Genomic DNA, 17,737 nt, shown 5'->3' on the forward strand with positions numbered 1-17,737 from the left:
AGGCAGAGGCGGATTGTCCCGCCGAACCGGCATTGCCGGTCTTCTGCTTACCCGCCCAGGGTTTTTTCTGGTTGCCCTGGGCCATGAAGGGCTTGCCCTTGGATTAGTTCCGAAAGGCACGAAAGGACCCCTGAGCAGATCTAGGCGCAGAACCCCGCTTGCCACGGAAGGACTTGTTCTTCGGGTTCTGGGGTAGCATAGTGCTCTTACCCCCCGTTACGCCCTTCACCAGGGTATCCAACGCCTCGCCAAAAAGGCGAGAGCCAGCATAGGGAAAATCAGCAACAGTTTTCCGCAAGGACTGGTCGGCCGACCAGCTCTTCAGCCATATCAGTCGCCGGTTAAGTACCGCGACACTCGAGAGGCGAGCCACCAAGGGGGCCTCATTCAGGGCTGCATCACACAGATACATGACTCCTTGATGGATCTGGTCCACCATTTCCAGTCGTGCAGGTGGCACGTCATCAGACACCAGGTTGCTTCTAAGCACCTTAATCCAATCAGCCACCGCCTGAGCCACCATAACGGACGCGAAAACCGGTTTGAGCAACGAACCCGCCACCATATAGGAATGGCGGGCTAGAGACTCCAACCGCCGGTCCGTGGGATCCCGGAAAACCGGGGTATCCTCAGTAGGAACCAAGGTAGCCTTGTTCAGCACGGCCACAGTGTGATCTACCTGTGGAGGCACACACCATCGTGATTCCGTAACCGGCGCAAAAGGATAAAGCAATTTGAACCGACTAGGTACCAGGAATGGACGTTTTAACGTGTGCCACATTTCATTCACAGTGTAATGGAATTCCGCTGGGCAGGGAAAAACCTGCGCGGACTTGCGGGTCCTGTGCGTCCCAAATGAGGACACAACGCCCGGAGGACAGGGCTCATCCTCTAAATGTAAGGTTTCCTTAACAGAAACAATCAACTCATCCATGGTCGCCCGTTCTTCGGGTGACCCTGGGGAGGATATATCAACACCCTCCACTTCAGCCTCCCCCTCAGACCCCGGGGGGTCCAAGGATGAGCGGGACCTTGAAAAGGGCACGCTTGCAGCAGCAGCAGCAGCCATATCCCCATCTGAATCAGAAGAGAGAGACAGCCTTGGCCGTTTTCTCGCAGCCCGTTCCCCGCAGACATCAGCATTTCCATATTTGCCACTAAAGTCGCAACCACAGCAGCCAGATCAGGTCGCAGCAGGGCCACAGGAGAACTGGGGCCCCCCACTAAAGCTGGAGGAAACTTGATTTCCTGAGAATCCATGGCTCAAGATAATAAACTACAGTGCAAAAAAGTAGTGTACTGTCCCCTTAAAAAGCACTGCGGAGTGCGCAGCCCACTGCTACTGTCACAGCTATGAAGACCCCTAAGAGAAAGAAAACTGAGCCAGAAGCAGTATGCAGAAGAAGACAGAGAGATACACTGCAGAGCCCGCAGATCGTTGCTACCTGTGTCTGTGCTGTCTGAGAGGAAGAGGAAATGCTGCTGGAGGGGGCTGGCTATAAGCCAGATCCCAGGGAAAATGGCTGCCCCATAGGGATGCATAGGAGGCTACACCAAGATGGCCGCCGACATGCGGCCGAACCGATCGTTCCACCGCCCACAAAATGGCGGCGGATGGCGCCAAAATGAGCTGTAAACTCGCCCCAGAGGGGCTATACATGTGTGCATATAAAAAAACATGGAGGACCGCGCAATTTTTCCCCCGCAGCGGTCACCGCACAACACACAAGTCTGTACCCCCAAACATGCACCTAAGGTGACACTGGGACAGGGACCCCCGGCAAAGCATACAGTGCGCACAGCGAACCCCGCAGGGATCGCACAGGGAGTCACACAGGCACAGACATGGGGACACACAGCAACCCAGACTGCCACCCCAGACAGAGGCCCCACACAGAAAGTACTTACCTGTACCCGATGGCGTGGGGGAGCCTCTATGCACGGATAAACCTCTGTCCTCATCTGACAGGGAGTGCCGTGAGCCAGGGACATGACGCTGCAGCACCGCAGACAAGTCCTGTGAGGTAGCCACCTCACGGCTGCATCCCTGCAGCGAACAGGGATGGGTCGTTCTTAATGCCAGGGCGAACCATAGCTGAACGCTCGATGGCGGGCTGGGGGTCCATCTGGCCCTCTGTGCCCTGGAGAACAAGGGCGGCCAGTCCGAATCCCAGCACCGCATGATCCATCTTCATCCGAAGAATAAACTAACACTAAGCTGACAAAATAAACAGCTAGTAAAATGAGAGAAAAAAACTGATATTTTTAAAAGAAATCAAATAAAAGATATAGGAAGGCTGAGACTGAAGCCCCAGCACAAGGTAGCCTGACTATTCCTGATTGCTAGGCAAACTAAAACTGAGTTGGGAGTGGTGATGCAGGGGGGTATTGACCAGATGGGACAGCCCCCGTGGGGGTGTATATGCTAATGCCTTTTGACAGTCTATATGCCTAGCTATTCCTACTGATAGGTGGACAATACCCAATTGTGATGACTTAGAGGAGGCGGCGACTGTCGGAGGACGTAAGAGAAAATCCTTTTCTCTGATGTTCATTGACAGACAGAATCTTCTTGACCATTGGGTTATGCTGCCCCCTACAGGAGTAGGACACTAGGCAGAAAGAAAGTTTACCATGCCTATGGGGCAGTCCCAGGGGGTATACGCCCACTTTCTGCTATAGGCACTCAGTTTTGTTGCAAGCAGTGTCAGAGGAAATGTAACCCAACTCAATAGAGGGGTGGGTGCTGTGTCAGTCAATGAACATCAGAGAAAATCAAGAGAAAATGATTTTACGGTAAGACAAAAATCCAATTTTCTCTTTCGTTCATTGTCTGACACCTCTCCAAAATCTTCTTGACCATTGGGACGTCCCAAAGCAGTGTCAAACATGAGGGGTGGGGAAAAACACAGCAGAAGAAATTCCCAAAAGGCTAAACCTAGCCAACAAGGTAACAAGAGCTCAACCAGGAACAACTGGAGCTCACCTGAAAAATACACCCTAAAGAGGACTAGTTCCCTCAAACAGCGGCATGCAAAACCTTGCGGCCAAAGGCAGCGTCTGCCAAAGCCAGCATGTCCACCTTGAAAAACTTTGTGAAAGTGCGCACAGACATCTGGAAATGGCCACGTTAAATGCAGTCAGCCCTTTACGAAGTCCTTCCGTAAGGACAAACAGTGAGTCTGGATTTCCTAAAACGATTCAGTCACCACCAGACACACCCTGATTGCCCGAACCACATCCAAGGAATGTAGGGCAATCTCCTTAGGGTGCTTAGGACACAAGGCAGGTAATACAATTTCTTAATGTAAAAGGAAACCAGAAACGACCTTAGGAAGGAACGACTGACAGGGACGAAGCACCACTTTGTCTCTGTGGACCACCTTATAAAGGTGAACACAGCCAACTCTGACACCCTGCGTGCAGAAGTAATAGCCACCAAGAAAGCTACCTTCTGTGTCAAAGTGAGCAGAGGAATCTCACAAATATTTTCACAAGGTGGTTTCTGAAGAACCGACAGCACCAAATTGAGGTCCCACGGAGGCAATGGAGACCCCACCGGGAGAGCCAGGTGGTGGACCCCCTGAATAAAAGTATGAATCATGGAGTGCTTGGAGGGGCCACCAGAGCATCTGTGGCATCAGCCAGAGGATCCCGTGACCTTGCTACAAACCTCTTTACCTTCCTGTTGAGACGAGAGGCCAACAGGTCCACTTCGGAGACACAGTTTATGAAACACCTCCGGATGAAATGACCATTCTCCCTGGTCCAAAGCCTGCCGACTGAGGTAGTCTGCTTGCCAATTTTCCACCCCTGGAATATGCACAGCAGAGAGGGCTGGAACAAAGTGTTCCACCCACCTTACAATGCTGGCAAACGTCCATGCAGACGATCCATCCAATGGATCAGGCAAAGCCGGATCGCCCGAAGTTCCAGGATATTGACTGGCAGTCTGGACTCACCAGAGTCCAAACCCCCTGAGTACAATCTGTGCCAAAGACACCTCCCCACCCAGAAAGGCTGGCATCCGTGGTGACCACCGTCCAGTACAGGGGAAGAAAGGATTTTCCCTGTCCAAGAGCCGGAGAGCAAAGCCACCAAATCAGGGACCCTCTCGTGCCCCGGCTCAACAGCATCAGATTGTCTAGAGACTGTGGATTCTTGTCCTACTTGGCAATAATCTCCCTCTGCAGAGGTCTCATACAGAACTGTGCAAACGAGACTGCCTCGAAGGTGGAAACCATCAGGCCCAGCACTTTCATACAAGTCCTGAGAGATGACCTCCTGTTGGACAACAGGAGCCAAATCGCATCCTGCTCCCAACTTCAGGAGTCTTTCCCCCGGAAGAAACACCCGGACTGAGGCTGAGGCCAAGGTCAGGCCCAGATAGTCCAGCTTGGTGGACGGAACCAGAGCAGATTTTTGGAAATTTAGTTTCCATTCAAACTCTTGCAGGGTTCGCATAGTGATGTCCAGGTTGTCAAGGCAGTAGGAGACTCTGCTCGTAGAAGGAGATCGCCCACGTACCCCATTAGCGCAATCCCCCACTGGCGCACCAATGCCAACACCGGGAACAACCGAGGAGCTAAGGCTAGACCAAAGGGTAACACCACAAATAGATAATACCCCTTGCCCACGGCAAAGTGAAGAAAACGCTGATGTACAACATATATTGGGATATGAAGGTAAGCGGCCTTGATATCTATAGAGGCCAGAAGATCCCCTTGATCAAGGGGTGCAACTACCGTGCGAATGGACTCCAACCGGAATTTTGGTACTCGCGGAAAGCGGTTCAAGGCCTTAGGGTTCAGGGTTGAAGGAACTTTTCCCTCCTTCCTGGGAACAGTTAATAGGTTTGGGTAAAACCCCTGAAAGCGTTCTGAATCGGGAACCGTTATAAAGACCCCTTGTAGAAGTCTACAATCTTACACCGCCCGACCGCGTAGGCGATCTGGGGACAAACGCAAATTGGAACGGAAGAACCTTGCTGAAGATCGAAACTTGATCTTGCAACCGGACCGAATCAGCTCGTGGACTCACCTGTCTTGAATCAAGTAGGTCTATGGGTCCGGAAAAAAAGTGAAGACGTCCCCATCCCCCCCACCCCAGATACGGGTGAGGGCGCCCCTTCAGGCAGAAGAGGGCTTGTCTGCGGGTCTGAAAGGACCCGCTCTCTGCTTACCAGACCAGGGCCTCTTGGAACCCGAGGGGGTTCGGATTGCGAACAGGCGATCTCCTACAACAGGGAGATCAGACAGGACCTTCTTGGAAGCCTAGAACGCAGACCAATGCTTGAGCCAAATCATGCCCCTCAGGGTCACTGCTGTTATAGATACCCTGCACACTAAAGGAGCCGCATCCAGAGAGGCATCACAAATGAACTGCAACCCCTGGACCAACTGGTCCGCCAGCTCGGCGAGGTTAGGGGAAATCTGTTCCTCCTCCAAATCCTAGCGCAAAAGCCCCGGAGGCTCCTGCAGGCTCAGAGAGGGTCAGGTGGTGAAACATGCTCCAGGGGCTCCATGGTTAACCCAGGGACTACATTAGCAAAATAGGAAAAAATGCTGCTAAAAAATCCCCACCACACAAGCAGCACAACAGATCCCAGCACACCACGTTGCTGCTATAGCAGGGAAGAGGGAGAGTCACAGGGACTCAAAAGCACTGACCCAGGCAATCAGAGAGGTAGAGCAGGAGTTAACACTAGAGGCCCAAAGCCGAATCTCCGCCGTTTAGGCTTCAAAAACATGGCCATTGTTTTAATCAATGGGAATCATCAAGAAAATGGAGGCCGGACTACACAAACATGGCCGCCGATAGACACCGCAACCGTCCATGACAAAATGGCGGGCGCACACGGTTCCCGGGACCCCCAGAAACAAATGGGGAGGGGGGCTGGCAGGAGCCCCCACCAGGACCACCCCCCCAAAAAAAAACATTTTTAGCATCCAGTGGCACCACCCCCGGCCCCCCCTCACCCACTCAACATCCCAAAACAGCAAATCCTGTATGGTCACCCCTAGCGGGGAGCTAGGTGTGGGCAAATGGGGGGTGCGCCAAAGCGGGACCCAGGTAAATGAGGGGGGGGCGCCAAGGGGGAAGGATGGGAACTCTGGGTGTCCGACCATCCCAGGGAGGGGCCCTCAATCATCCCAACAGGCCACCAGTGGAAGGGCACACCATGGAATCCAGGTGGGCACCACTCCATGCAGACCACCGCACCATCTTGAAATGGGGGTGCTGCAGGCCAGAGGTATGCTGTGACTGAGTGCCCTCAAGAGACGTTTAACTCGACGCCAGCCCCCGACCAGTGGGGCTATGTCACGGCCGACCTAGCGAGGAGCTGAGATCGGGTCGCGCTCACTGGCCCGGACTAGGGAGAGACCTAAAGGATCTAGAATATCCAGTGTGTCGCCCAGTCCGGAAGTTGATTGTAGTTCTCACAGGAACAGAAAATAATAAGAGGAAAAAAGTCTATTAAAAAAAAAAAAAAAAATGCTAGGACCAGAGACTTCAGCAAGGAACTACTGACGAGGCAGAAAAAAACATAGTGCCTATAGCAGAAGTGGGGGATATGCCCCCTGGGACCGCGCTATAGGCGTGGTAAAGTTTTTTCCTGCCCAGTGTCCTACTCCTGTAAGGGGCAGCATAACCCAATAGTCAAGAAGATTCTGGAGCTGTGTCCATCAATGAACAAAAGAAAACTAACTAAAAAGGTATTTTTTTTTTTACAATTTTTTTTTTTTTTTTACATACTGTGACCAGAGCAGATTTATAGTGACACTATACTACTACTCTGGGGAGGAGATCAGGATATTTTTATTTTACACACTATGATAACAGTGATGATTGCTGCATATAACAGTGAGGATCATGGTTATAAGCAATCATTTTTATGAATGGCATCCATTCATTTACAGGGTGTACTATTGTGAGGGCTTTGATTGGCCTTCATGGTACAGATGCACTGACCTGTCTACCATGTGATCACGGTGACCAATCACAGAGATCGTTATAATAGTGTTATATACTCCAGGCGGATAAGAACATTGCACAACCTATACCTCCCGAACCCCTTATCACTTTCAGGAGACCACCGTCTCTGAAAGATAAACTCGTATCAAGCACGTTCACATCCCACGACCCGGTCAGGGAGACACTCCTACAGAGAGGCACGCATTCTTGTGGCTCATGTCAGTGGTGTCCCTTTTTGAGGAATTCTAAATTTTGTTTTTTACCCAATGGAGAAAAACACAGGCCGAAACACTATGCAGACTGTTTAACAGTTGGCGTAATCTATTTACTAATTTGTTCATGCAAAGTCTTCTATATAGGCAAAACAAAATAGGAGTTTTGGAGGAGGATAAAGAACACATTGCCTCTGTAGAAATTGGAGATCCTGACACCACTTTGGGTAGACATGTAGCCCAGACACACAAACACCATACTCCTACTTTGAACTTCTGGGCCTTGGAAATCATACCATCCACACACATAGAAAGGGGTGGCAAATGGAACAAGGTGCTTTTACAAAAACAGGCAAGATGGATACATATTTTAAAAGCAACCATGCCCTCAGGTCTAAATGAAATCATACGTTATAGACCCTTCTTGGAAGGTTTTGTCTCAGGTCGATCAGACCAGCTCATGTAGAAATGGATACATTTTACTTTTATAATTCTATCTTTATTGGGATTTCTTTCCTCCTCCCCTTTTTTCCATCCTCTTTTAAATAATGTTTAACATAATTTTCTGTTTGTTGATTATGTATCAATATGTTTAATCATATATACGTATTTCTGCAACATCTGTATGTCAATCATGCATTTATACATCTTCTTGTGTACCATTATGTTTTACATGTATTTCTGCCCAATAGTCTGGCCCGGGAGTGTCTCCACGCGGAGTTCTGTCTGGGTCCCATCCGACACATGTAGCCCCCTTCTCTCCCCCCGGAGGCTTGGTGATTTGCATTCTCCTTGGGTCATATTCTTATCACTGTCCGGTTTCCAGCCGGATACATGTGTCGGCGCATTCCCCATGTTTTCCCCAGAGTTTGCCCTTATTCAAGATGGCCGCCACCGGACTTCCGGTCGGCGGACCGGATGCCGAGGCTCGCGGGACCTCCCCCCGTTTGTCCCGGTCGGCAGAAGTTTCCTCCTTTCCGCCCTTCCATCCGGGATCCACGGCGATGCCTCCGAATTGGGGCTTCCTGTGGGAGAATCGGGCTGCGGGGGACAGATGGAGACGGCCTCTCCCACCTCCATCAGTGAGCCTGTGGACTGGGCGGACTGTGTCTCAGGGCGAGTCGGGATTGGGGAGGTTAGATGGGAGGGCGGGCCCAACCCCTATAATATATATATATATATATATATGTATGTATGTATAGGAACACCCGTCCTGCTTTTTCATTCCCCACTTCCTGTGGGGAGGTATGCACTGGTCGGGTTAAGAGGTGAGCCTTTTTTTTCCATCTAGGTACTACATTCCCTTTTGTTTATTGAATCCTTGGCTCTCTAACAATTTTTCCCTGTGCCATTCTCTTCACTCTTATTCTCTCCCCCTCCCCCCTTTTTTTCCAGCTTTACCCATATTGAAGGGATTGCTGGACTTGACATTTTAATTTATTATTATTTTTTCAAACCAGGATCAAGATAGGACCTGGGTAATTTACAATTATATATATATATATATATATATATATATATATATATATATATATATATATATATATATACATACACACACATACATATATACATACATATATATATCCATACATATACATCTTCAATTTTATTTTGTATTTTTCACTTCATTCCTTACTTTATTTTTTTTATTTTTTTGGATTCTATTTTTTATTTTATTTTTCCCACATTGGCTACACTTTATTTTTTTATTGTGTATTTTTTATTTAATACCTATTTAATTTCCATTTTTTGGTTTTCTCCATTAATTTTTAGATCATAATTTGTGTTGCCAAGTGAGATCCTCTTTTTTTCATATTACATAGTTACATAGCTAGTGAGGTTGAAAAAACTGAATTTTTGTAAAATCTTACCTGTAAAATTCCTTTCTCTGAGTCCTCCGACAGTCGCCGCCTCTTCATATTCGTCACAATGGGGTATTAGACTTTGCTCCGAAGGAGTAGCTAGGCAACAGAATATGTTAACATTAAAGCTTTTAACATATCCCACCCACAGGGGGTGGTCCCCTCAGTCAATACCCTCCTACTTCCTGCAACCATATCTCAGTTTCAGTGGAATAGCAGTAGAGTATACAACCAAACCCCAAAAGAGGGGTGGGGGCGGCGACTGTCGGAGGACTCAGAGAAAGGAATTTTACAGGTAAGATTTTACAAAAATTCAGTTTTCTCTTACGTCCACCGACAGTCGCCGCCTCTTCATATTCGTCACAATGGGGACGTCCCAAAGCAGTGCAAACATGAGGGGTGGGAAACGCAGCCGCGCCGTAAGGCAACGCAGTCTCCACATCAAAGAAAGGAACCCTACCAAAGGAAGGACACCAGCTGGGCAACATGAAAAAAACTTGCTCAACAGGAGCAACAACCCAGGAAAAACAAATAACCCAGGGATAAAAACGTATCCCAAACAGCCAGGGGTCCAAAACAAAGGACCCTAAGGAACTGCCGCACTAAGAACCTTGCGGCCAAAGGAAGCATCTGCCGATGCCTGAACATCTACTCTGTAGAATTTTGTGAAAGTGTGTACGGTCGACCAGGTCGCCGCCTTACACACCTGGGCCACAGAAGCCCCATGACGACAGGCCCAAGACGTACTCAGAGATCTAGTAGAGTGCGCCTTCACAGGCACAGGAGGAACTTTTCCCTGCAAAGCATATGCCTGTTCAATGGTCTGTCTGATCCATTTGGCGATGGTAGAAGCCGACGCCGCCATACCCTTCCGAGGACCCTCCGGAAGGACAAACAAAGAATCCGTCTTGCGAAAAGACTCAGTCGATTTAAGGTAAACCCTTATCGCCCGAACATCCAAAGAGTGCAACCTCACCTCCTTCGGATGTTTAGGCTTCGCGCACAGCGAAGGTAAGACAATATCCTCATTGAGATGGAATTCCGAAACTCGCTTCGGAAGAAAAGAAGGATTAGGTCGCAAGACCACCTTATCCAAGTGAATGACCAGATACGGAGACTTGCAGGACAAAGCCGCCAGCTCCGACACTCTGCGAGCCGAAGTGATCGCTACCAAAAAGGCGACCATTTTGGACAACAGACAACGAGATCTCCCTGATCTGTTCAAAAGGAGCACGTTGTAACACAGATAGAACGAGATTCAAGTCCCAAGGAGGCAGAGGCTCCCTCCTAGGAGGGACCAGATGCCGCACTCCTTGAACAAAAGTGGCAACTAAGGAGTTAGAAGCCACAGGACATTGAAAAAGAACGGCCAGCGCAGACACCTGACCCTTGACCGTAGCCAGCGCCAAACGCTGGTCGACACCCGTTTGAAGGAAGGACAACACTCGAGAAACCGAGTACGTGCGAGGTGAAAACCCCCTGGACTCACACCAGGCAAAATAGGCCTTCCAAGTACGGTAATAGACCTTCCCTGAGGAAGGTTTCCTCGCATTGATCAAAGTGTGAATGACCTCAGGGGAGAGACCCCTATCCTTCAGGACCTCGGTCTCAACAGCCAGGCCGTCAAAGCCAGCGACTGTAAAGCAGGATGGAATATCGGGCCCTGAGACAGGAGATCGTCTCGAAGAGGTAGACGCCATGGGACGTCGACCGCCAGATTCACGAGGTCTGCGTACCAGGACCGGCGAGGCCAGTCCGGTGCCACAAGAATCACTGTGCTGCGTTCCGAGTGCAACCTGCGGAGGAACCTGGACAGCAATTGAATCGGTGGAAACGCATACATCAGTCTGTACTGATGCCACGGGGCTACCAACGCGTCTGATGCGTCTGCCCGAGGGTCGCGCGTCCTTGCCACGAACCTTCTCACCTTGTAGTTCAGACGAGACGCGAACAGGTCCACATCTGGAAGACCCCACTTCGCGCACAACATCTGGAAGACAGCCGGGTGGAGAGACCATTCCCCCTGATCCAGGGTCCGCCTGCCAGTTCTCCACCCCCGGAATGTGAACTGCCGTTATCGCCGGGACAGGAGTCTCGGCCCAAGACAGAATGTCGGCCACTTCCCGAGCCGCTCGGGCACTCCTGGTGCCCCCTTGGTGGTTGATGTAGGCCACCGCCGTGGCATTGTCCGTCTGCACCCGAACCGGACAGCCCTGCAGTCGGTCCGTCCAGCGACGAAGGCAGAGATTTATCGCACGCAATTCCAGAATGTTGATCGGAAGGGAGGACTCCCCCTCCGACCAAGTTCCCTGGGTGGACAGAACGCCCAGAACACCACCCCAGCCCGACAGGCTGGCATCCGTGGTGATCACTGTCCATGAGATAGGACGAAAGGACTTGCCCCCCGATATCATCGGGGACTGGAGCCACCACAGAAGATCCCTTCTGGTGCGAAAGCTCAACGAAATTAGAAGATCCAGAGATTGGGGTCGCCCGTCCCACTTGGACAGGATCTCCGCCTGGAGACCCGGCGTGTGAAACTGGGCGAAGGGAATCGACTCGAAAGCCGAGACCATCAATCCCAGACATCTCATGCACGTCCGGAGGGACGAGCACGGACTGTCCCTGAGGGACCTGACTGCCTCCTGAAGAGTCCAGAGCTTGTCTTCCGGCAGGAAGACCTTCGCCTGGATCGAGTCCAGGATCATTCCCAGGTAGGGAAGACGAACCGACGGACTCAGCGTCGACTTTGGAAAATTTATCGTCCAACCAAACTCCTGTAGAGTTTGCATCGTGACGGACAGGTCCTTTTCCAGACCCTGGCTGGACGCAGACCGAACCAGAATGTCGTCCAGATACCCCAGGACAGAGATGCCCTGAGCTCTCAACAAAGCCAGAACGGGAGAAAGCACCTTGGTGAAAACCCGAGGAGCCGAGGCGAGACCAAAAGGCAACGCCACGAATTGGTAATCATCCTCCGCAATGGCGAATCGAAGGAACCTCTGGTGACCCTCGAAAATCGGGATGTGAAGGTACGCATCCTTCAGATCGATGGAGGCCATGAATTCCCCCAGAACCAGGGCAGCCACCACCGACCGCAGGGACTCCATGCGGAAATTGCGAACCCGCACAAAGCGGTTCAAAGCCTTTAAGTCCAGAATTGGACGAACCTTGCCCTCCTTTCTGGGCACAGTGAACAGATTGGAATAAAACCCCCGAAATCTGTCCCGATGAGGCACCGGAACCAACACTCCCTGAGCCCTCAGGTCCCGCACCGCTAGGTGCAGGTCCCGCAAACGCTCCGGAGACAGCTGAAGATTTGAGGGAAAGAATCTGCTCTCCGGCCGAGAGAGAAACTCGATCTTTTAGCCAGATCGAACGATTTCCTGAACCCACCGGTCCCGCACGCGGGCCAACCAGGGTTGAAGAAAAAAAGAGCAAGCGTCCCCCCACCCCAGAACTGGGTGAGGGCGCCCCTTCAGGCCGCACTGTTATGGGTAGAGGGTCCGGACTGACCGGACTTCTGTTTACCAGACCACGGCTTCTTTTGGGAGCCTTGACCCTTGAACGGTTTGCCCTTGTAGTGCAACCGAAAGGCACGAAAGGCCCCCTGAGGAGGCCGAAAATTAGTATGCTTCTTACCAGGAGCCCCCTTAGCCTTGGGGAAATGGGGCAAGAGCATGCTCTTACCGCCCGTGATCCCCTTAATCAACGTATCCAAGGACTCCCCAAAAAGGCGAGATCCATCATAAGGCAGATTGGCTAAGGTCTTGCGCGAAGATTGGTCCACCGACCAACACTTCAACCAAACCAGGCGGCGAGACAACACCGCCACGCTTTGTACACGTGCAGCCAACGGCACTAAGTCCAAGTCCGCATCACACAGGTACATGACACCCTGATGGATTTGATCCACCATATCCAATGTCGCCGGCGAGGCCGAATCAGCCACTAGGACGCGCCTAAGCACCTGCGTCCAACTTGCAACAGCCTGGGCTGCCATAAGAGAGGCAAACAGAGCTTTAAGCATCAAACCCGTAACAGAATAAGTATGACGGGCAAGAGACTCCATTCTCCTATCCGTGGCATCTCGGAACACCGGGGTATCCTCTGCAGCAATCGCAGTGGATTTGTTCAAAACCGCAATGGCGTGATCAACCGGGGGTGGCACACACCACCGTTCATCAGTGGCAGGCGTGAAAGGATAACGCAGCCTGAACCTACTTGGCACAGCAAAAGGTTTGCGCAAATTGCGCCATTGTTCCTTAACAGCGCGCTGAAAATCATCAGTGCAGGGAAAGACCTGCGATGTCTTGCGTCTTTTCTGCGTCCCATAAGCCGCCAAGGCAGCGGGAGGACACAGCTCATCCTGCAAACGCAGCGTTTGTTTTATAGAAGCAACCAATTCATCCATGATTGCAAGCTCTTCAGGCGAGCCAGGGGGAGAATTATCAACCCCTTCAACCTCAGCCTCCACCTCGGACCCCACGAGATCCAGGGAGGAACGGGACCCTGATAAGGAGACCCCAGCCATAGCAGCCCCATCACCTTCACCCTCAGAATCAGAGGAAATAGAAACTCTGGGTCTTTTAGTGGATTGAGCAGCCACCAGCATCTGCACCTGAGCAGCAAGGTTAGCCACCACTTCGGCTAAATCCCCCCCTCGGGGGGAAACAGCAGTCCCCTGGCTTCCCACCAAGGTGGCAGGAAATTTGCCCTCCTGAGAATCCATTTGCCCCAAAAAAATATGCCGGAGAATAAAGGGTTAACTGCCCCTTTAACAAGTGCGGCGAGCGCAGCCCACCGCACACACACACACAAGCACAATGAGACCCCCACAGGAATAAAACTGAACACAGGCAATGGATATAGGAAGGAACAGAAGGATAAAACCTGAGGAGACCCCTGCTGCTGCTGCCTCGATCGGTGCACCCAGGAAAGAGGAAGTGATGCAATCAGGGCGCTCTATTAAACCTATGGAAGGCTACAAGAAAATGGCCGCCCGCAGTGAAAACATGCGGCTGGAGCGAGCGCAGGCAAAATGGCGCCGTTTGGCGCCGAAACTGCCACTCCCCCACTACTGTGATGCATATACCACCACCCATGTAAAAAAACATGGCGGATCGCCGCAGCCATCGCTGTATCGTGCCCCAAACATGACAAAAACATGCCCCACAGCACACAGCCCTTCACACTGTACACAGGCTGACACAGACAGTGTCACACAGCCCCCCCCCCTGCAGCCCACAGCATGCAGCCAGAGCGATAGGGAGACAAACAGTGTGAACAGAGGCAGGTTACACAATCCCAGACTGACACCCCCCCCGACAGACAGGTCCCCACATAGATACACTTACCTCTTAATGGCGTGGGGAACCCGCACAGGCGAACAAGCCGCTGCACATGAGGCAGGGAGAGTCGCATCCAGGACGCGCAAAATCGGGGTTAAGAATACGCACAGCGTCCAGTGAGGTAGCCACCTCACCAATCATCCCTGCACCGAACAGGGATGGGTCGTTCATTGTGCCAGGAGCGTTACCTGGCTGAACGCTCGACGGCAGGCTGGGAAGCCACTGACCCACGACCTGCGACCAGGGGGATCAGCCCGAGACCCAGCCCGCACGAATCCTCTTCATCAGAAGAACTAACTAACGCTGACAAAAAGAACAGCTAAGTAAAGAGAGAGAAAAAACTCAAACAAAAAATCAAAAAAGAAGAGAAAGGCTGAGGCAAAAAGCCCCAGCATAGAGAGATCCAGCTACTCCTGACAAGCTAGACATTGAAACTGAGATATGGTTGCAGGAAGTAGGAGGGTATTGACTGAGGGGACCACCCCCTGTGGGTGGGATATGTTAAAAGCTTTAATGTTAACATATTCTGTTGCCTAGCTACTCCTTCGGAGCAAAGTCTAATACCCCATTGTGACGAATATGAAGAGGCGGCGACTGTCGGAGGACGCAAGAGAAAAAGACATCAGTCCATCCAGTTCAACCTATGATGTGTGTGTGTGTGTTTGCTGTTAACCGTACATTGTATACCCCTGTATGTTGTGGTCTTTAAGGTGCCCATCTAATAGTTTTTTTAAACTATCAATGCTCCCTGCTGATACAACTGTTTGCTCTCACAGTGAAGAACCCCCTGCATATTTTAAGGTTAAACCGCCTTTCCTCTAGTTTTAATGAGTGGCCATGTGTCTTATTGTATTCCCTTTCTCTGAATAGGTTTTTCCATATGCTAGGGTTGCCAGTACAATATTTGAACATCGATATCCTATCCCCCCTCAATCGTCTCTTCTCCAGAGAGAATAAATTCAGTGCTTGTAGTCTTTCCTCATAGCTGATGTCCTCCATTCCCATAATTATTTTTGTTGCCCTTCTCTGGACTTTCTCCAGTTCCAGCACATTCTTCCTGAGGACCGGTGCCCAGAACTAGACAGCATACTCCAGATGTGGCCGGACCACAGTCTTGTAGAGTGGGAGAATAATCTATTTCTGGACTGAATCTCCTTTTTTATACATCCCAGTATTCTGTTGGCTTTGCTTGCAGCGGCTTGGCATTGCATGCCACTGCCAAGCCTGTTGTCTACCAGTACCCCCAGGTACTTTTCCAGCCTAGACTCACCCAGAGGCTCCCCCCCTAGTATTGCTTCCTTTGTTTTTTTGCCATACCCCTTCTTTTTTCTTTTCCATTTTTTTTTTCTTCCCCCCCCCCTCGTCTTTCTCTTCCCTCTCGCCTCTCTCCTTAGATCGCGTGTGCCTTGGTCCATACATGCTCCTGTCCTTTTGGTCCTCAGAAAGGAGCTTCCGCCCTGATCCGCTCCCGGGTCTGTTCTTTGTGGACTAGATACGTGTTAAAATCTACAATACATCATTGCTCACTATACATGTGGATGGGCTATACATGCATGCAAGTCTTTTGCTTGCTTGTTTAAAGTCCTCTCTAGATATATAGTTTTTGTTTTTTCGATAACGATTTATTTTATGTAATATACATACAGATATTTTTAAAGAATTGTGGACCAATATAAACGCCCCCTGAAGAAGGCTAATATCAAGTTGAAACGCGTTGGGGTATATTGGGTATCCAACATTTCGCCTTTCCAATATGCATTCCACAGTGTGTGGTATCCATCATATATGCTTGATGTTTACTGATGTATTGAAGGTTTTCCAAACCTATATACCCTGTATTAATGTTTTCTCATTAATCAGTATTTTTTTGTGATTTATGTGATTTTCTGCTATTTTATGCACTTTTTGCTATGCAAGACTTTTTATCATGAATTGTATTAATAAAGTTTGATATTTTATATATATACCTATATCTTTTGCTTCACATTCTCGTACCTAAGCATCATAACATCTCCCCTCCCCCGTTCTGCCTGGAACATCAACCCTTTGGTGGTGTTTCTAGGTCTACCCTTTGGTGGTGTTTCTAGGTCTATTTTTCACAATACTGGGATGGATGCCAAAATACCATTGTTTACATATGAGTGCAACTGAGCATATTAGACTTTCTCGTTATAATAGTGCACAATGAATGAAAAACATGCATTAAAGTACAACTGTCGTGATTGCTTTGACTGGTCACAGCGATCACATAGTACCAGGACTAGCCTAGTACAATTATCAGTCATCCTTGGTACACAGTGGGTCAAAGATTGTGCCGCAATAACACATGGTCTCTTCAATGTTACAGGTCCATAAACATGAATGTATTTGAGGAAAACACTTACATTAGACACCATAGTTGGTTTACACTGTCTCCTAGTGAATGGATCCATTTGCTGTTGCTTCATGCTCTGACTTTCAGCCTGGAAGGGAACAATACTTTAGGTAAGGCAATGTTACAGGTCTTATTTTATTACCTTTACTGCAAAGGTGTAGAAATGTGTATATCCTCAGATGCTTTTCAAAGTCATTATTACAGTAAGCTTAAAACTGGCCATAGTTGAAAGTTGCCTAATTGTGTTTAATCTGGAAACCCAATCTAAACTCGGTTTCCCCTTGTGTAAATGGTGTTGTAAGCCACCTATTGTCTTCTAGCTACAGAGTAGCCTACAGATGTTCCTCTAAGCAATTGAGTCCAGATCTGTAGGACTAACGCCACAATTCTATAGCCAACTTTACTAGTACAGTAAAACTCTGGATTGCGAGCATAATTTGTGCAGGAAACGTGCCTGTAATCCAAAGTACTCGTATATCAAAGCGAATTTCCCCATAAAAAATAATGGAAACCCAGACAATTTGTTCCACAACCATTTATTCATAAGTTCTTCAGTCTATATAAAAAGATTATAGCAATGTGACTTCGAGGCAACTTCAGGGAATGCCTGGGTAATCTTCCTGTATCCACGTCGGATCCAAATCACATTAAGACGAGGATCCGACTCATGCACACTGAAGCTAAAAATTTTTTAAAAAAGCTGCTTTTACAGGCATTTGCGCTTTTATTCCAGCATGAAGAAGCTTGTGCTTTTCTGTGCTCCTGTGCACATTTTTTTGGGCTTCTTTGAGCTCCTTTGAGCATAAGTGTTTATTTCACAAATTCTTAAAGTCTATGGGCGCAAGTCGGATAGAAGTCCCCTTGAAGTAGTACAGGACGCATTACTAAAGTCAGAGTGACTTCAGTGGAGCCAATTAAGACCGCTTTCATTGAATAACATGGGACGTGACCCTACTCGTA

At 49.6% G+C, this 17,737-nt stretch overlaps 1 protein-coding gene across 1 annotated transcript in view; it reads right to left on the reverse strand.

Annotated features, from left to right (window-relative positions):
• Nucleotides 1–17,737, reverse strand: part of RTF1 (RTF1 homolog, Paf1/RNA polymerase II complex component) — a 588,556-nt gene that overhangs the window by 152,064 nt on the left and 418,755 nt on the right. The window contains exon 15 of the mRNA XM_082242851.1: nt 16,788–16,865. Coding sequence (XP_082098977.1) covers nt 16,788–16,865 — 78 coding nt within the window. The remainder of the gene's footprint in view (nt 1–16,787; nt 16,866–17,737) is intronic.

Source organism: Pelophylax lessonae (genome assembly GCF_965119305.1).
Source record: "Pelophylax lessonae genome assembly, chromosome: 13".
Taxonomy (NCBI): domain Eukaryota; kingdom Metazoa; phylum Chordata; class Amphibia; order Anura; family Ranidae; genus Pelophylax; species Pelophylax lessonae.